This window comes from Tenrec ecaudatus, chromosome 1, assembly GCF_050624435.1.
Source record: "Tenrec ecaudatus isolate mTenEca1 chromosome 1, mTenEca1.hap1, whole genome shotgun sequence".
Taxonomy (NCBI): domain Eukaryota; kingdom Metazoa; phylum Chordata; class Mammalia; order Afrosoricida; family Tenrecidae; genus Tenrec; species Tenrec ecaudatus.
The window spans coordinates 92,143,211-92,163,666 of NC_134530.1; the positions used below are offsets into that span (position 1 = coordinate 92,143,211).

The window sequence follows — 20,456 nt, forward strand, 5'->3', positions numbered from 1 at the left end:
CTGATTTTCACCCATTTTGGCATCCATGAATATTTTCATTGGAATGTATTTTTGAGTTTGAATAACAAAAAGAAGTGTGAAGGGGCAAGGCCTGGCCTGTCAGGTAGATGGAATTCTAGAACAGGACTTAACTACTTTCAAATAATGAGCAGGTGCCTTATTGTGCTGGGGTAAAAAGAATCCTTGTTTCAGCTTGCCTGGTCTTTACCCCAATGCCGGTTTCCTCTCTTTACCCCCTTTCTTTTCGTTGTATTTCTGTTGAACCTCCACGGTCATCCTATGTCTGACAAGAAGTTTATTGTGGGACTCCCTTTGGAGTCCCCCCAAACGGTCACCACAATCATCTGAGCTGACCTCTCGGCCTTGAACCGAACTGGCCCAGCCACTGTGCTGATTGCGCTTCTCTTTTGAAGGTCACTCTGCAAGGCTAAGCCAGTGGCTGACAGAGCATTGTCCGCAGCCATCCACTGATCGCAGACGTGCTTGAGCCGTTTGCTGGCATAAACCTGGGCCTGTGTAAGCTAGAGCCCGAGTGACCACACTCTGTGCCTTCCCCGCATCCATAAAAGGGTAACGTTAACATCTTCTGGAACTGCATGCTAGTGTTGTGTGTTAGGCACTGGGCTGCCAGTCACGAGGTCAGTCCGGGACCCTCCAGCTGCATGGGAAGAGAAAGGCGAAAGTACTCCCGTGAAGATGTACCATGCCCTACGTCCTGTGGAGAGTCCGATGGATTAGAATCAACCAGGCAAGTCAGCGCTGAGCTTCTTGGAAAAGAGGAATGGAAAGATCATGGAAGTTAGTCAGAGATGTGAATGCCCTTTGTAATCAGGCAGAGAACATTGAAGAGATGATGATCTCTAAGTAGATGTAAACCAATTCCAAACTCTCTGCCATCGAGTCAGTGCTAACTCATAGTGACTCCATGGATTTCCAAGACTGACTGTCTACAGGAGTTGAGAGTCCAGTCTTACTCCCTCGGAGCTTCTGATTGTTTTGAACTGCTGACCATGTGGATTGTAGCCCAATGCATAACTACTATACCACTAGGGAGCCTGTAGTATAACTAAAGTAGATATAGTTAGGTAAAAATGTAACATTATATTTGATCATTATGTTAGACAAGGTTCTCTATAGAGAAACAAAATCAGAACGCTAATAATTTTATATATATATTTATAAAGATAGATATATAACATAAGAAATAACAGTTAATTTATCTATAAAGCAGTACAAATGGCTCAGTGCAACTCACTCCTGTGAGATAGCTGTGAGACACTGGCAGTCCTTCAAGTCTTGAGAGCTGCCGGGTAGAGCAATTCAGGCTATCCCGTCACAGGCAGCAAACAGCAAGGCAGGTCACCAGTAGTCAGCCAGATGACAGGATCGGACAGTCTCCAGCTTAAGAGATGTATATTTCAATAGTGTGGTAAAGCAGGTCTGGAAGGAACCTCAAATTACAGTGACACAGTCCACAGGTTAGGTGTCCCACAAGTAGTGTAGCTTGCAAATGGAGGCACAGAACAAGCAAGGCAGCTGCACACTGGCCCGATGATCAAAGAGCAAGAGACAAGAAAGGCGAGGCTCGTGGAGCCATTTATCTCTCTGACCTGCAATTAATCCCACATGTGTTTATCGGCCAGGTTGGCATAAAAAACGTTAACTATCTCAATCCTCCTTTTAACCTATTTAAATGAATCAGGTTTTTGTTTTTTTGTTTTAAGTGAAGGGTGAATACATGTGGGTGAGGCTCCTGGTGAGTCCCTTCTGCACACAGAGCAGGGATATGAGTGGACTTGCTATCATGCAGAGTGCATTTGAAAGTGGATAATGGCAGATGTCATGAGGTTAAAATGTAACACCTTCTCATTTGATCTCCTATTTTACCCACTTGAAAGTTGCTCTAGTATTTAATATTTTCTGCTTTCTTTTCGATTGAGCAGCTATGTCTTGACTTCAGATAGGTCTTGTTTGAAAACAGAAAATGTTTACTTGTGTTTTATTGACTATGCAAAGGCATTGGACTAGGTAGACCATAGCAAACAATGATGAATATTGAGAAGGCTGGGGTTCCAGAATGCTCAGGTGCATTCCTGTGGAACCCAGGCTTGAATCAAGAGGCAATCACGTGAACAGAACAAGGAAGTACTTGGTGCCTTCAAATCAGGAAAGAGCTCCATCAGAACAATATCCTGTCACCATAATTATTCAGCCTGGGTGTTAAGCAAATAATGCTAGAAGCTGAACTGTATGAAAAAGAACCGGGCATCAGGATTTGAGGAAGGCTTATTAACAACCTGAGATATGCAGATGACTGTCTTGCTTGCTGAAAGTGAGGAGGATTTGCAGCACCTGCTGATGAAGACCAGGATAAGACTGCAGCCTTCAGTAGAGATTGCAACTCCCTGTGAAGAAATGAACAGCCTCACGGCTGCACCAGGAGACACCATCATGCTAAACACAGAGGAGACGGAAGTGTCAAGGATTTCATCTTGTTGGCATCCACCATCAACACTCATGGAAGCAGCAATCAGGAAATCAAAGGATGTACTGCATCACACCAGTCTGCAGCACAGAACCTCTTCCAAGTGTTAAGGAGCAAAGATGTCGCTTTGAGAACGAAGGTGCCCCTGATCCAAGCAATGATATTTTCATTGGCCTCATGGCATGTTAGAGATGGACAACAAATAATAAGGAAGCCTGGCAGGGTATTGATGCAGTTTCATTATTGTATTGGTGAAGAATATTGAAAGTCCCATGGAATGTCCGAAGAACAAGCAGGTCTTTATGGGAAGAAGCACACCAAACATGCTTCTAGGAAGCACGAGTGACGAGACTGCATCTGGTGTCTTTAGATGTGTAATTAGTGGAGACCCGTCCCTGGAAGTAGATATCATGCTTGGTGAAGAAGAGGGCCAGCAAAAAGGAGGAAGGCCTGTGATGACATGGATTGACACAGTGGCTGCAACAACGAGTTCCAGACAATAATTGTGAGGATCCGTCAGTTGTTTCTTTCCGTTGCGCATAGATAGGGCCGCTGTGAATTGGAGCTGACTTGCTGATGCCTGACAACAGCAAAACAACATTATGTAGCCTCAGGCAGTGACGTAATCTCATGTCAACTTGAGGATATTAAGAGTGAAGGGGTGGAGTCTAGCCTGTCAATCAGGTCACAGCCTGATGACGCCTCCTTGTGGGTGTGGCCTTCTCAGGAGGATTCAGGGAACTTCCTCTCTCTCCTTCACGTTCCTAATGAAGAGCCACATGGAGACCCTCCCCAGCGCTGAGATGCTTCCACCCACAGTGCATCCATAAGACTTCTCACCCACTGGCCTGGGATCTTCCTGCATTCGGCATCATTGCAGGTGCTGCGTGAGTCTGAAGAAGAATTTATGGACTAGTATCAGATATATGGGCTAATCTCAAACGAATGGTTGGTCTGGACTGGATGGGATGTTTTCTCAATATATAAATGCTCTTTGATATAAAGCTCTCTTTTGCACGTGTATGAGTGTCAATGATTTTGTTTCTGTAGTCAACCCGGTCTGACACACAGCCCAAGATTGTATTGGTGTCTGAGAAGGGATTGATGGAACCTTTCGGCCATGGACTGGCTTTAGTGGTCCCACCCCAATGTTATTTTGTTTCTTTTCTCTTCCAGAAGTTTCATCATTTTAACTCTTGCCTCTCAGTTTGAGCTCCGTTCTGCCATTTTGAGTTAATTTTTGTTTATGTGAGGTAGGAGTCTTGGTTTGTTTTTGTTTTTACATATGGTACGTGCTACAGTTATTCCGCCATCTTTTATGCAAGCGATTCTACTTTTCCACTAAATTTCTTGACACTTTTATGAAACAGTCAGTTGACCATATAACAGGGGTTGCAAAAAGTTCAAGGAGATTCCAGTATCTTTTAATTCCATTTTTCTTTGAATTTTCTGAAGCTCCATTACTTAGTTGGGTCTTTTCCAAAAATTGTTGGAAAAGATAACTGTTATCTTTTAACTCACTTTTTCACCAATTATTTGATAACCTCATGTATTTCTGGATTCTCTTCTTTTTCATTGATCTAAAGGTCTGTCTTGATAAAGATAGCTTTATAACAAGCCCTAAAATCAAGTAATCTATATCCTCTAAGAATGCTTTGATATTCCTTCTGTTTAAACTACTTGGTATTTTCCATTAATTTTTTTCTTTAATCCATGAGCAGTTTATGTGGTTCTACAATATTTGTGCCCCCTCCCCACTATTTGGTTATTAGCTTCTAATTTAAGTCAGTTGTGATCAGAGAACATATTTTGTACAAGTCAAACTCATTTATATGTATTGACACTTTTTTGTTGGTCCAGAATATAGACTAAATTGGTAACTCCTCCAAGTATATTTAAGAAGAAGGCATATACTCTTGCTGTTGAATGGGATGTTGTATAAATGTCAATTAAATGACTTTGTGGTTAGTGCTGTTCATGTCTTCTCTGTCCTTATGGATTTTCTGCCCATTTAGCCTTTGAAGCACAATAGGAGACTGAGCCAAGAAGTTAAGGGTCATTAAGCTGTTGGCTTTTATAGAGTGTTTTGCTTCTTGGTTTTGATGTTTTGAATAAAGCAGCATTGTGTTTAGTTAAAGCTGTGAAATACATACATTTTAGTGCCTCACAACAAGACACTGTGGCTTCCTAAAAAAGAGATGGGGTGTCTAGTCATGTTTGTGGGTTTCTCTACCTTTCTTTTCAGTTCTGTCCGTTTTTTGCTTTATGTACTTGGTTACTCTTCACATTTAAGATGGTTGCATCCTTTATTGTTATGAAATTATGAAATTTCGGATCAAAGAATATCATCAGGAATAATTATGATCATTTATATTTATTCCTGGTAACATGCTTTGTGCTGAAGCTTACATCAATTCAGCCACTCCAGTTTTTAAAATTTATGTTAGCATATCTTTATATAACTAATTAAAATATCTTTACATAGCCAGTGGGCTGATCTCTTAGGTTATCTTTGAAAAATGTTTCTCATGTTTACAGTGGCGGTACTGAGTGCTCCAGCGATAATCTAGAACTTAGTTATAACATTATTTAAAAAATATTTCGGCATCGCTTAGTTATGGTTCCCACATTTTGGAGAACAAGAGTCTTATTCATCTTGCATAGATGATCAATCTAGGCCTTTTCCATTTAGATTTTTGGCCCTAGATGGTCTTTAATATAATTAGGACGAATGGGTAGATATATCTTAAAGAAACCTATCTAGAATGGGCTCCAAATCCAAACTTAAACAAACAAACAAAGCAATGTCTTTCCCTGGGTGGTGGAAATGGTCAAGAGCGCCGCTCCTCACCCAGAGGTTGTGGTTGTCACCCACCCGGAGGACCTTGGAAGATGTGCCTTCTGGTTCACTTCCGAACGCTCACAGCATCGAAACCCGACGAACATTGTTGTACTCTGACACACCGGAGTCTTCATGAGTCAGAATCCACTCACTGGCAACTTGTGTGATGTAGGGTACCCTAATAAGCGCTCTCCAATAAGCATTGAGCTGCTAGCCGCTCAGGTCAACGGTTCAAATTCACCAGTGCTCCTCTGGAGAAAGCGGAAGCTGTCTGCTCCTGTAAAGATTTATAGCCTCTGAAATCCTGTGTAGGTTCAATATGGGTTGGAGTCACCTTAGTGGTACTTGGTTTTGAGTACTGATTTCTATTTATCAAGTGACTCTTCCTCATGATGAAATATACCCCATTATCTAAAATGGAAATTTGTTTATTTTTTCAAAAGACAAAACCCCCGTTAAGAGTCAGTTGTCCAAAGACATAATAGGCTGTTGGCAAGTAGTAAGTTCCATGCTTAAGCAGTGTTGAACTTGTAGGGCTGTTATAGGTAACTTTAAAATGTTTTGGATCTTTAGATAGTTTTGAAGAACTTTCTGCATTCTACCTCTGATTGTTCTATATTGCTGGAGAATTTTGTGTCTTCTGGCCCTTCCTAGGTACTTCACAGTAATGACATGAATTGGCTTCATATCGCTTCTGTTGCATGGTGTTTACTTTGTTTACATGTATTATCCGCTCTGAAACCTCTCTTTTGAAATGGACTCCTACATATGGGCTCTTTGGGTTTTAAAGAATGTGCATTTATTCCTTTTGTCAGCTGTATACAGTTTTTGTTTTTCTTATTTTCTTAATATGGCGTTTCTTCTCAATTGAGGCCACATTTTGTCTCCTCCCTTCCCACTCGCTTCTTTGTTGCCCACCCAAGTCACCCCAAATTAATACGAGCTCCAGCAGTACGAGCCTTATCAAACAAGCGGATGAGTAAGCCTGGGCTGGTGTCTTGCCATGACAGTTGAAGGTGTTAGAATTTTTATAACCAATTCCAGGGCTGCCCCACCAGGAGAGAAACCTACCATTTTCTGACCAATGACAAGGTCAGTGTGTCATCGAACATGGATGTGGGTAAAATTTAGAGAAATAGTCACTTGCCCTTTTTGAAGCTTGTTTTGTTTTTTGAAATTTCCATATGCATCATAAAGTTAAATGTTTACTCTGTTTTCTTAAAGCAGTTCTTGGAATACCTCACAGCTTGCCACATGCGATGAACCCATCCGTCTCCCCCGCGTTTTTACATTTGAATAAAGCACATCAGGTATATCAATAATGTCCAGTACTGAAGCATCAACAATTTGGAATGACATTTGGTTTGTTCTTAACTTTTGAAATTCTCAAGAAATCACATGAGTGATTGTGCTTTTCAAGAAAAAAGGAATTAGTAAAAAGTATAGCTACCTAAAGGGTAACAAGCACATCCGATCAAATGAAGCTAATGAAGGCAGCAGAGTTGTGGATGTATTTTGATTATTATTTATTGAGCCCTCCTAGAAGAGGTATATTTTATGGTTTGTTTTGCAATATATTCTTTCCTATAAATTAACCACTATATTAAACCAAGACTTGTTTTTTAGTCTTAACTTTAAAAATGTACAGTTATAAAAAAGAACAATAACTCAGTTCTACAAATTTGATGTCACAAAAATAATTCATCTAGTTAGGAGAACACTCAATGTTTTTCTTACATTGATTATGTAATTTATTAAATGTTTTATATGTGAATATCTCTTATGTCGGTGATACACTTTACTCAGGAATTTACACATTGATCTGTTTAAGGCTGTATCTATATAGACTATTAAGAACCAGTCAAAACTAATATCTCCCAGGTGCATAATTTAAGTAGAATTAATGAATGGCTGATCCTAAACCTAGATTTGTAAGGTAAAGACCTATCTTTTATTCATTAAAAAAAAAGCCTCAACATCTTATTTAGGACCTGGTACGTTATTATTCATTCAGTCAACATATATTATTTTGAACTTAAAACTTGTACTAGACACTCTTCTAGGCATTTAGGCTGGCAATTAAGAAAACATTCATAGTCCTATTCTATAGAAATTCAACCAATGAAGAAAGTCAACGTTAAACAGTCACAGTAGGCTATGCAGAATACCGTGAGAGGGGAGTTCAGATTACTAAGGACATTCCCATTGATTTAGGATTATAAACAGAAATGCTCAATTTTTGCCTGCAAGGCCTTCCACCGTCTGGTGCTACTTTTTAAGTGAATTGCCCATTACTGTTCTTAACACATGGGAGTCTGGGTGGTATAGTGGCTACCCCTTGGGTTGCGATTGGCAGTTCAAAACCAGTAGCAGCTCCACAGGAGAAAGACTGGACTGTCTACTCCTGTGTAGTCTCAGAAACCCACAGGGGGTCTCACTGAGTCAACACTGACCTTGCGGCAGTGAGTGAGTGTGAGTTCTTAGCGCTGGTGACAGAGTGCTTATACGTTGGTTACGCTGCTAGCCAGAATGGCCGCGGCTCAAAAGCACCAGCTGCTCCTAGTAGAAGAGTTTTCTGCTCCGGGGAAGTGACAGTCTCTGGCCCCCCGGGGGCGCCCCCAGCCCTGCAGTGTCACCATGAGTTCCAGAGGCCATGGCAGTGAGTTTGTTTCTGAGTTTCTAGCTTATGCCCCTTGAACTGGGACCCTGTTTCCGTCCGCGGGGTCTTTGCTCCAGCTGTGTCTTCTGCCTGGTTCCCCACCCTAATGGCACCTTCCCCCCACCCCCCAGTTTCCTCCCTTCTTCTTTGTTCAGCTTTCCCCTTTCAGTTTAAGAGTTAGTTGCAGGAAACCTTCCTTGAACTTCACAGTCTGAATCAAGCCCCTTCACTATTTGTTTCCATAGTTCCTTGTATGTTTCCTTCATATCTTTATCACCATTTGTAATGATATGTTTTTAAAAGAATTAATGCCTCCCACCCCCAGGAGACTAGAAGAGCCGTGAGAGCAGAACCTACGACTGTTTCTAAATGCACAGCGCAGTGCCTAGCACAGAAAACAGTGCACAGTAAATAAGTGGTGAAGGGCTGGGCGACTGGAGATCGCGATCCTCTCTCCAGAAAGCAGAGGGGAGGGGTGGAACAGAGACAGGAAAGGAAGACTGCGTGTGAAGTAGGCTCACGACCACCTCGCGGGCTGAAGACAGTAGTGTGGCCCAAAGTGGGAACGTGGGGTCCTGGGGAAAGAGGGTCGCCTTTGCTCAGGTCACTGTGGAAATGATGTAGAAAATGAATCAGCACCTGTGACCCATGGAGAGAATGAAGCTCTATACTATTATTTCCTGAGGGGACATAAAGGAGAAAGAGGATGGTTAATATTCAATATTTCCTTCTATAAGCATCCCCCTCCTCCATTGGAGGTTGTTTGATACTTGATAGAAGAAGATGGGTTTACAGAAAAATTTTAAAAGTAAGTCAATCCCTCCAAAGCATCCACGAGTGCTTAACTTTTATTTTACTCTAATATTTGGGGACTGTTTGATTCATTGTTGGATTTTAAATGGAAAGGTTTAAATAAATGCTTGGAAAGTATACTGCAAAAAAAAAAAAAAAAGAAAATGAATCAGGTTGTACAGCAAATAGCTTTGTCCAGCTAACCTAATGTGCTATCCTCTTCTCAGAGCTCCGTCCTGGGCAGTGCTTCTAGTTTGTTCCTTCAAAATCTTTCTCCTGTACCATTGGCACAGCAACAGTTACTGAAGTTTGAGAATATCCAAACCAATAATGTGAGTAGAGTTATGGTCTCTTGAAAAGGAATGCATTCCTTTCCTGCCGTCAGGCTGGTGAACTGCTGGCTATCCATGTGTTCTCACGTTATGAACTTATTATATCTTAGCTGCCGTGGAGGGAAAACGTCTGATTGTTCCCTTCTTTTACAGAAGCCTGGCTTACTTGGGGAGCCCCCAGCAATCGCACTGCAAACTGCCCTCGGGCTGGGGTCACCGCGTCCGTGGAAAGCAGAGTTGGGAAACCATGGAGAAGCACAAAAAAGTACACAATGCGTATTTGCCAGCCGGCACTACACAGTCAGATGTCACGTTTGAATTTTTAGCCAAAGAGAGGTTACTTTTGAGTTTAATCAGCCATTAGAAACTTTAGAAAGTTTCTTGACTTTTCCTTGGAAAAAAACAAAAACGTTATTGCAATCCAGTATAGGCTTTTCTGTTTGAATATTAGAAAATCATTGATAAGTTATCAGTAAGCCTGCCTTCATGGCAGGATAAGCATGTCCCTGTTGCACATGTGCAAATAGTTCATCAAGGTGAACGGACATGCCCTCCACCGCCCACCAGACTGACAAGACAGATCATAGATAATCCTCTCATTCTTGGCCAGATAAGGAAGCCTCCGCTTTTATAAAAGAAACTACTGACCTTTGTAAATTTAGGGCTTGGTTATTGAATTGTATAATTTTAAAATGTCATTGCCAAATTCGTGCAAGAAAGCAGCATACGTACTATGTGCCTCTGAAAAAGGTGACAACATTAAAACCAAACAGCCGATCTCTTTTTAGAAAAATAAGAATCTGGTACCCAACCCACTGCCATCGAGTTAATTCTAACGTATGGTGATCCTACACAGGACTTCCAAGGCTCTGCATCTTTACGGGAGCAGACAACCTCATCTTTTTATTCAGGAGTGGCTGGTAGGTTTGAACTGCAAGCCTTGTGGTTAGCCGTCCAACGCTTAGCTGACAGTATCACTAGGGCTCCGTAGGCATACGGTGCTTTCCCACAGGTACTTATTTGGATGTGGGCTTGAAAGGGGCTTGCAGTTCAAAGCAGAGTTGGAATAGGAGCAGAAGTGAACATGTGGCAGGGAAGCAAAAGAGCTACCTCTAATTTAAGAACTCAGTTAAATGTGGATAGCTTATGCAGCTCCTAATGCATGAAATCGACAGGCCAAATGATCGAACAGCTCAGTCAATGCCAACTGTTGGAATGAACTGGACAAAAGTTAAATCAGTGTACAGACAAGCCTATGTGCAATCTGAGCTTTATGGTTCAATGAGGTAGGTCTTCTTAAAAACCCAGTTTTTAGCCAGTAGATGTTTATGTAAATATTTGTTTTTGGTGGCAGAGTAAATAATAAGCCATTTGCTTTAGCATTTGCTGCTTATAAGAGTACTGTGATAATTCGAAATGTCCAAATTAATTAATAAGTAATTTATATCCCAGAGGAATTTACTGAAGGGACTCTTTACCTCGACTGTAGCCTTCAAACCCAACTGTCAGCAGGTCGATGCGGACTCGTCGTGACCTTGTAGGGTAGAACTGCCCCTTTAGTTTCTGAGACTGTAACTCTTTATGGAGATAGAAAGCCTTATCTTTCTCCCACGGGGCTGCTGGCAGTTTCAAACTACCGACCTTGTGGTTAGCAGCCCAACTTGTAGCCACTATGCCACCAGGAAGTCTTTAGATACCCAAGATTAACTTGCATCTTTTCAGGAGTGTTACCTTTTGAATGTAATTGTATAGATATGATTTCTACTTTCAGACCAAGTGCTTTCCAAACTTAGTATTCAAATGAATCTAGTAGTTTTGTTGTCCGTGTTTTTATCTTGGGAGAGGCAAAAATACCACCTAGATCTAGAATGGCACTCTGGTGACCCAACCACAAGGTCATCAATTCAAATCCCAGCCTGTGGGCAGAGAAGGTTTGAATGCAGAGTCTGTATGAGTCAATTAACTCAATGACAGTAAGTTTGGTTTGGGAAGTTACAGTCTCAGAAACATAAGAAGCAGTTCTAATGCTTCGAACTCTGTCCTAAGGTTGCTCTGAGGCAGAGTTAACTTGATGGCAGCGGATGCGTTGGGGCTTTAGTTTCCAGTTGCTAAGCTTATCTTTCGAATATAACTGTTCCCTAAAGCAGAGCAAAACCCACCATCAGAGCCCGTTCTCACTCTCCAGGACCCGAGACAGGCTTGCACAGCCATCAGTGGTTCCTGGAGCCCAAAGCCATCTCTCTCCCATGAAGCCGCTGGCGGTTTGCCATCCAATGCTCACCCAACAGCGCCGTGCCAAATAGCTAGCTATTTAATCATCACAACAAAATCAAAAGAACTAGTGTGACTATTCTCGACTAAAAGCCTTTTCCATTTGTGGTTCACTACAGCAGCTAATGTGCTTCCAGCTCAAGCATCAGTAGCCGCTGGAATGGGCGTGTTACCCTTCATTCCCAGTCAGCTCGGCGCGGGACACGCCGGACCAGGGCACAGTAGCGCTCCGGAGAAAAAGCCAGCCCCGGTGGGAATGACAGAAGGCACGTTCTCAGGGTCGCAGGCTTATCTTCAGAGCTTTCCAAATCTCACAGCTGGAGGTTTGCTGACGGGACACCCTAAGCAACAGCAAAGTCAGCCAAAGGGCACCGAAATAAGCTTAGGGGTAAGAGACACTACGTGTTTAATGAATTGTAAATTGAAATGATTTGAATCACGAGGATACTGTTCTTGTAGCTTGTTTAATAAGTGGCATTATTTATGAAGTATCAGAAAGCAATCCAAGCTATTTTTAAATATCAAAAAAGTTAGTAATGTACTTAAATTACATAAATGTGGATTGCAAATTAGGAAATTGCTAAGTCAATGAAGTGATGAATTTTTAGAGTTTATATTTGCTTCTCAAAGTAGAAGAATGCATTCTTTTTAAAAAAAAAAACAAAACCACCCTAGTATTATAAACAACCAAACACAAAAGAAAATTAATCTTTTGTTAACTTATGCCAGGTGACTTTTAGGACTGCTTGATTACCTGCCAGTTTGTGTGAAATAAAATCATTTTAATTTTGTGTAGTGGTTGTCATACGTGTAAACTAATTTGAACATGAATTCTTTATTTTTGTTAGCAACATTTGTTAATCTGAGAAATTTAAGGTGTGCATGCTTTTCAAAAATATTTGATAGCTTAAAGCTGGCTTTGATTTATAAGCTAATTTAATTTCAGAATTTTGTAGCTCACGAAGTTTCTGAGGACCATTCATGCCCAATTTTCTAGTGACATTATTTATAAGACTTGCTTACAAATAAATAAAACAACTCTTTACACGTAGTTTCTCTATTTTAAATGTATATCCTTTGACTAAAGTAATACTTTATTATTGGGGGATAGAAATGATTTTATTTTAGCAGTTAAATATCAAAGCCAATTGTCACACGAAGCTTTTCAAAATAACCGGATTTCTTTTCTTTGTGGGGGTTTTGAGGGAGCCTTGAGCTGGTTCCTGTGCCCCGGCATTTCTGAGGGACTGTAATTACTGGGCTGGTATCGTTAGCTGCCATCCAGGGACTCCACTCACAGCCGTCGAGCCACACGCCGCCCTCACGGGTCTTCTTCGTGGGAGCCCGTGGCTGCAGCCACCGTGCGGGCCGACCTACTGAGCGCGTTCCTCTTCTTTGCTGCTCCTTGCTTCACCAAGCATGACGGGCTTTTCCAGGGACTGCTCGCCCCTGACAGCCGGCCCGAGGTCCATGCGACGAGATCTCGCCCACCTGGCCTCTAAGGAGCACTGTGTCTAATTCTTCCGAGACAGATGGGCTTGTCCTTGTGGCAGTCCGTGGCACTTTCAGTATGCTTCTCCAGCCCACAGTGCAAATGCATCGGCCCTTCTTTGGTCTTCCTTGTTGAATGTCCAACTTCACATGCCTGTGAACTGAATGAAGACGCTTTGGCTTTGGTCAGGCACACCTTAGCCCTCAGAGTGACATCCATCCTTTTCGACACTCTAGAGAGGCCTTCTGTGGCAGAGTTACCCGATGCAGTGCATCCTGTTGTCTCTTGACTGCTGCTTCCATGAGCATCGACTGTGGATGCAAGCAATCCTTGACAACTTCAATCTTTTCTCCATTTATCGTAATGCCACCTATTGGTCCAGTTGTGAGGCTTTGGGTCTTCCTTACCTTGACCTGTCATCCCTACTGAAGGCTGCAATCCTCCGTCTGCATCAGCAAGTGCTTCAAGTCCTCCTCACTTTAGCAAGCAAGGTTGTGTCCTCTGCAGATCACAGGTTGTTAAGAAGTCTTCCCCTAATCCTGATGCCACGTGCTTCTTCATAGAATCCAGTTTCCCTGATGATTTTCTCAGCACACGGATTGAATGAGTACGGTGAAAGGATACACCCTGATGCACGCCTCTCCTGATTTTAACCCAGGCAACATTTTCTTGTTCTATTCGCACAACTGCTTCTTGTTCTGTTTGCACAACTGCTTCCACAGGAGGATAAAGTTCTGGAACTCTCATTCTTCTCAAGGCAATCCATATCTGGTTATGGGCCATGTAGCTGAAGGCCTTTGCATAATCAATAAGACACAAGTAAACATCATTGTAGTGTTCTCTGATTCCAACAGAGAGCCATCTCATACCAGTAATGTTATCCCTTGCTCCACGTCCTCTTCTGGATCTGACCTGAACCTCTGGCAGCTCCCTGTCAGTGTACTGCTGCAGCCCTTATTGATGATGTTCAGCAAAAGTCTACTTGCATGTGATATCAAAAATATTGTTCTGTAATTTAGATCTGGATTGCTTTTCTTTGGCATAGGTACAAATATGGATCTTTTCCAGGAAATTGGCCAAATAGTTCTCTTCCAAATTTCTTAGCCTTGACAAGGGAGTGCTTCCAGGGCTTCGTTAGCTTGTTGAAACTTTTGAAAAGTATCCCATCAGTTCCTGGAGCCTCGATCTTGGCTAACGCTGGCAGTCCACTTTGAACGTCTTTCTCGAGCACCGTTGGTTGGTTGGACGTCGCCAAGTTCTTTTGGGCGCAGGGACGCGGTGTGTTTCCCCATCTTCTTTTGATGCTGTCTGCGTAATTCAAGATGCTGCCACAGAGTCTTTCGAGATTGTAATTCGAGACTTGAAGTTTTTCGTTAGTTCGTTCCGTTTAAGATGTGTTGCGTATGTATCTTCCTTTGTGGTTTTTGAACTCTAGGTCTTTGAAATTTTTACTTTACTCTTTTACGTTGTCTTCTTGAGCTGCCCTTTGATATTTTCTGTCCAGCTCTTTGCCTTCATCATTTCTTCCATTTGTCGCAGTTACTCCACGACTAAGAGCAAGTTTCCGAGTCTCTTCTGACAACCACTTCGACCTTTTCTTTCTTTCCAGTCTTTTAATTTTTTGAGTTTGCTCTCTCTGACAGTGTTGCTGTCCTCCCACGGCTCACCAGGTCTTCCGTCACTAGTGTTCAGTGGGTCAGATCTATTCTTGAGCTGATGATCCCAAATTCCAGTGTGATAGACTCAAGGTCATATTTTGACTCTATTAAAAACCAAACTTACTTCCACCAGGTTGATGCTGACTCACAGTGAACTAATAGTGCAGGGCAGAACTGCCCTGTGAGTGTTTGAGACTGCAGCTCTTTACAAGATTAGAAAGCCCCATCTTTCTCCAACAGAGTGGTTTTGAACTGCTAACCTCGTGGTTAGCAGCCCAATGTATAACCACAAAGCCACCAGAGCTCCTTTGGCTTCAAACAGAACTCACGTCTGAGCAGTCGACGATCTGTTCACAGTTGCCCCTGTTGCTCTCTCTGGCTGCTGATACTGAGCTTCTCCATCTTTTTGCTTTCTGTGTGTTCCACCTGGAGAAGTCCATGTGTGTCAGCACCTTTTGTGCTGTTGAGAAAAGGTCTTTGTGATGAAGACGTCATTGGTCTTGCAAATTCACCGCGCGATGATCGCCAGCTGCATTTCGATCACCTTGGCCATATGTTCCAACTACTGTACTTTCCTTTTGGTTTCCAACGTTTGCATTCAGTGGCCAATAGTTATAAAGATGCATTGTTAATTATTGGCCACTGAAATGCTAATGGGGTTGTATGCTTGCATTTGGATCAATTTCACACGGAAGGCGTTAGTAAAATTCTTCAATTTCTTCATTGTAGCTTTAGTGGTTGGTACGCAAATTTGAATAATTGTGTTGATGGGACTTCCTTGTATGAGGACAGACATTATGCCATCACAGACAGCATTCTACTTCCAGATAGATCTTGAAATATCCCTTTTGGTGGCGAATGTGATGCCATTCCCTGCTTCTGGTATTTCTGACATTATAAACCATATGACTGCCTGATTCAAACTCGCCAAGGCTGGACCATTTCAGCTCCCTAACATCTAGAAGACTAACCTTTACGCGTTCCATTTCATTTTTGTCAACTTCCACTTTTCTTAGAGTCATACTTTTGACATTCCAAGTTTCAATGATGAATTTGTGCAGCTGATTCTTTTCCCTTTGAGCCTTGTCCCCTCTTAACTGCCACCGCCCCCCCAAGGAAATGAAGGTCCTGCAGGGAAGCCCGCACGCTTTGCCCCCTCGGGTCTCTGTGGTCCCCCTACGTTGAGAAGGCAGCTCTTTTGTAGTCGCAGTTTGCGTGCCTTCTGACCCGAGGGGCTCGTCTTCTGGCACCGCCTCGGACACTGTTCAGCTGTTGGCCATAAGGTTTCGGTGGCTAATTCTGTTGCGGGCGACAGGTCTGGTCTGAGACTGGAAGCGCTGCTGAAGCCTGCTCACCCTGTGTGACCCTGTTGCTATCGGCAATCCCAGGGCTATAGCCTGCAGGGTCACAGCCACATACATGCCACCACGGAATGGCAAGCCGACAACTTACTGGGCTTGAAATAATAGACGTCGGGTTATACAAACGTCCAGAAAGACTTCGTAGATGTATGTGCTCCAAAGTTTAGATTCCACAAATTTTCATCGCACAAGACTGAATTTAGTGCAGAATAACAACTTCTCTAGTCTTTCTGCATTGTTATTTTCCCACACCTCTTATTTGCATCCCCTCTTTTTGTTTTTGATAAACAGGCTGCTGCTAAAAGTCAGACTTCACTCTTAGGAGAGCCGCCCAGAGAGATCCGGCTCAGTAAGAACCCCTACTTGAACCTGGCGAGTGTGCTGCCCAGCGTGTGCTTGTCCCGTAAGTGGCTCCGCTTCAGAGTCGGACCGGGAAGTTCCCACCGCGGGTCTGACTTCCGTCTTGAAGTGAATGGACACGACGAACACTGGTTGAGGAAACTAGACTTGAAATTATGATTCCACGGCCTCTTAAATTCATGCAAAAGCCAAAATGAAAGCAAACGCATATTATTTTATTTGAGGAAAACAGTGCTTTCACTAAGAATCAGTCTGGGAAAGAGGAGCTGATGCCATGGGCTCAAATAGAAAGTAGATGTCTATAAAATGATGACGGTTCCAGACTCCTCAGCCCTCGACCCTACACAGCGGTCTGAGAGCCTTACAGAAAAAGGAGGACACTGAAACTGAGTGGACTTGGTGTCCTTGCGACACACAGTTCACTTCAAACAATAACACACGCAAAAGAAAATAATGATGGCAACATATGTACAAATGTGCTCAAAACAATTGATTATGAATTGTTATAAGAGCTGTAAGAGCCTCCAATGAAATGACATTTAAAAAAAGAAGAAGAAGAAGAGTGTGGGAGACTCAGAGGGGCAGTTCTACCCTGTCCTACATGGTTGCTGTGAGTCGGCGTCAACTCAATGGCAGTGGGTCTGCTTGTTTTTTTCTTAATTCATTAAGGATATAATCAAATTAGTGAATTATGATAGCATTTGGATTTCAAATCGTCAGGGCAAAGGAAGGATTAGGCGATGCTGTTTTTCACGTAGGGGCGTTGCTACATCAGAGGCTAAACCTCCAGGTAATCTAATGCAGACAGAATATTTATTTATTTATAATTTATTTATTTATATTTATTTATTTATAATTTATTTCCTGAGCCATCGACACACCTCAGAAAAGAAGCAGGGACATTCCCAGAAGGTCTGAGCTTCAGCAAAGTGGAATTCTTGGGTGACTTGTTGAGAGGCCTTCAGTCCGTATGTACTAACTTTAACTGAAAGGCGGTCTGAAGAGATGATCCCAAATGTGGTGTTGGAAAGGGACTGAAAAATGTCTTCACGTTCAACTGTTGCTGGATGGTTGACTATACAAATTGTCCTTCGTGAAACGGAACACCAAAAATTGGGAAGAATTAGATGGATATCGACATGCCTGGTAGAAAATGGCCCCCAACCCCTCCTGCAGAGTGGAAACAACACGCGTGTGCATGCCACTACTTCATTCACATTTATTTCACGCTAGCCACTATTGCATGCACCCACGCGTGCACAGATGCATGCAATACATTGGCAGAAAAACAAAATTTAAATTGTAAGAGGGAGGATAAGAGGGACTGCAAAGAGATGAAGTCTAAATTCCATTGTAATATACATTCTCCGCCTTTAAGTATCCTCTTACCAAAAAACAGTACTTCTGTCATTAAGTGGCACACGTAGGGCATCTCTATTGCTCTATGTGCGGAATCGACATCAAGAGATTTCGGAAGCGTAATTTTTGTTACCTGGGCTGCTAGTGATCGTTGGTGCTGGCGCCCTAAAAAAAAAGTATCCTCTTACAGCCAAATAGCAACTGGTGCTTTTGTAAAAGGCAAGCACACCTTTTAGATGTGTTTCCAGAGGCAGGCATACTTCATAGTCGTCTGATCTAAGCGAAAAAGGTAGCAACGATTGTACTAACCAGAAGAGGCCGTGTATGTTTTATATGCTTTGTTTTAGAGATTCTATTTTCATAAAAATGATTTACCTATGGCTCAGATTTCCTTTTAAGGTGACTCAAATGAACCAGGCGCCCAGAGTCTAGGTTTCCCTCCGAGGATAATAAATATAGATAATAACAAAGATAGCAAATATTGGCCAACTGGAATTTGTGTTCTCTTTGAGAACATGCTGAATTAGTAAGTTTTACACTGTTTGCAATGTATAAGAAAGCAACTCAAAAATAATAAACATTGGTTTCGATCTAGCCCCTGCAAGCAAAACAACTCTGCAAAAGACCGGACTCACGAGCAACATTCTGGAAGCCATCTCCCAGGGACATGAGCCACAGCATGTGCTGGAAAAGTGCATTGCTTATTCTCAGCCTTCGGGTGACTATGCACAGGTAAATATGATGTACCGAAAAGTCGATTCAACTGCATCGCAAGTTTAGTGAATATGATGTTGAATATGAATATTTATTATAAGAGAGCAAAATGCCATTTGTGTGCACAATAGTTCTTGCTCACCGTGGGAAATCTGGGGGCTGTTCCGGAGATTGTTTGATGTTTTATTGCCCTGTAGACAATCACCACTTGTTTCTTATACCCACAGTCGGCAAATCACAGTCAATAGATCCAATCTTGCCGGCCCGTTTTTGTAAATGAAGCTGTATTGAAGCATCTGCACATCCTCTCATTCCCTTGTTGTCTATGGTGGCTTCATGCCATGTTAGCAGAGCTGAATACCACAGTTGCACCAATAACAGGCTCATATTAATAATAGACATGCACACATAGCACACACATTAGGGAACGAATGTGTGAGGGGGTTGTGTGATGTGCAGAAAACATGCAAACGCACTGCCGTTGAGTCAATACTGACTGTAGGACAGGGCAGACCTGCCCTGTGCGTCTCTGAGTTGGTCAGTGGTTACCGGAGTAGAAAGTCCTGTCTCTCTCCCAGGAAGCCACTGCTGGTTTCACACTGCCAACCTTGCAGATTGCAGCCCAACTTACAACCACTGCACCACCACACGCACGTTATTTGCCGGTTTGCCTAACAAATGGCCCGGGAAACTACAGTGTTCATGTCAGCTGACCTCTGGCTGACAGCGGTGTAGACTGGCTATGAGAACAGCCACCAGGAAAGGCCAATGTTGCTCCCAGATGTCGAAGGAGAAGCGTGATTATAGACAGTCCCTCGTTTGCTTGCAGACCAATTGGTCAATAACTCCAGTCGCATGGTATTAAAGACACCTACTGTCTCATTACTTACATGCCAATTCTCCTTTGCCTCTTTGCTCTTGAGCGTATTGCGACGTGAGTACGACGGAGTGGCTCGGTAAGCAGGAGCGGCTCGGGATGACCTGCTCCGTTGCTTTCTGGTCTCTCGGAGCATCATCTTTCCCAGCTCTGTCCTGCCGGGTGGAGCAGCGCCTCCTCTTTGCTGTCCTCGAAGCAACTCTGTCTGCCGCACCAAGGTGAATTGTCTCCGAACAGTTCATGCCCGAGTACACGCTCATGGTGGGATACTAGAAACACCGGTCAAGGAGATGCCGTAGACACACAGCTGCCCCGGTGCTGTAGTGGTTACCTGTTGGGCTGCTACCCCAAGGTCAGCAGTTCAAAACCACCAGCCAGTCCATGGGAGGAAGAGGGGGCATTCTGCTCCCGGGACAGTCACAGGAGCAGTTCTGCCTGCCCGGCAGGGCTTCTGTGAGTCCGCCTCGGCTGGATGACGGTGAGCGTGGTTTGGGTTGATAGGGTTCCTGGGAGTGGACTTGATTCGATGGAAGTGAACTTGATTTTTTGGTTTTGATATTAGCAGAATGTTTGATAAAGTCTCTTATCACATACTTGTCACAAGATGGAGAAAGATGCTGTACGTAAGTGACTACCTACCTATTTTTTTAAAGAAGACTAAGCTAATACAATCTAGATGGCATTCTCTTATAAAGATTCAGAAGCCTCTATCTTTGATCTTTTATTATTTAACATTGTAATAATAACTTTGTTAGAGATTGTTTAATGTTTATTGATGATGGACTGTGAGTTGCTGGTTGTATTTGCAGCTAACAAAAGCCCATGAAATTATCAGAGATGTGTGAAGACATTTACAAATTAAATTTAAATTTACAAAGCTTACAAAACATTTACAAATTAGATTTAAATTACCCTTGGTTCTGGAAATTGGAAGCAGCCTAAATCTCCAGGAATTTATAAGACTTGAGTAAATAAATTGTATTGTATTTAAGCCACCAAATACAATACAAGCATTAAAATTCCCGTAACATGCAAACACATGGTAAAAGTTTCATAACCTGTTGTTCATTTAAAAAAAAAATTGATAGCATGGCATCTTTTATAATTCTAATTATATTCTTTGTAAAGAACAAAATTTGCTTTTATAAATAGTAGATACAAAAATAATAGATACATAACAGTTCATACTTAAATTATATCAAGAATACTTATACATAAATTGCCATCATTATTTTCTAGACATTTATATTCTAT

General features: G+C 42.4%; 1 protein-coding gene and 1 non-coding gene across 2 annotated transcripts in view; both read left to right on the forward strand.

The window, feature by feature from the left end:
• RAVER2 (ribonucleoprotein, PTB binding 2) overlaps positions 1-20,456 on the forward strand; it is an 86,541-nt gene that overhangs the window by 48,670 nt on the left and 17,415 nt on the right. The window contains exons 6-11 of the mRNA XM_075535261.1: positions 6,555-6,637; positions 9,006-9,110; positions 9,264-9,375; positions 11,501-11,769; positions 16,184-16,295; positions 18,207-18,343. Coding sequence (XP_075391376.1) covers positions 6,555-6,637; positions 9,006-9,110; positions 9,264-9,375; positions 11,501-11,769; positions 16,184-16,295; positions 18,207-18,343 — 818 coding nt within the window. The remainder of the gene's footprint in view (positions 1-6,554; positions 6,638-9,005; positions 9,111-9,263; positions 9,376-11,500; positions 11,770-16,183; positions 16,296-18,206; positions 18,344-20,456) is intronic.
• LOC142437845 (U11 spliceosomal RNA) lies at positions 17,646-17,779 on the forward strand. The gene has a single exon (XR_012782354.1). It is a non-coding gene; the product is annotated as a U11 spliceosomal RNA (small nuclear RNA).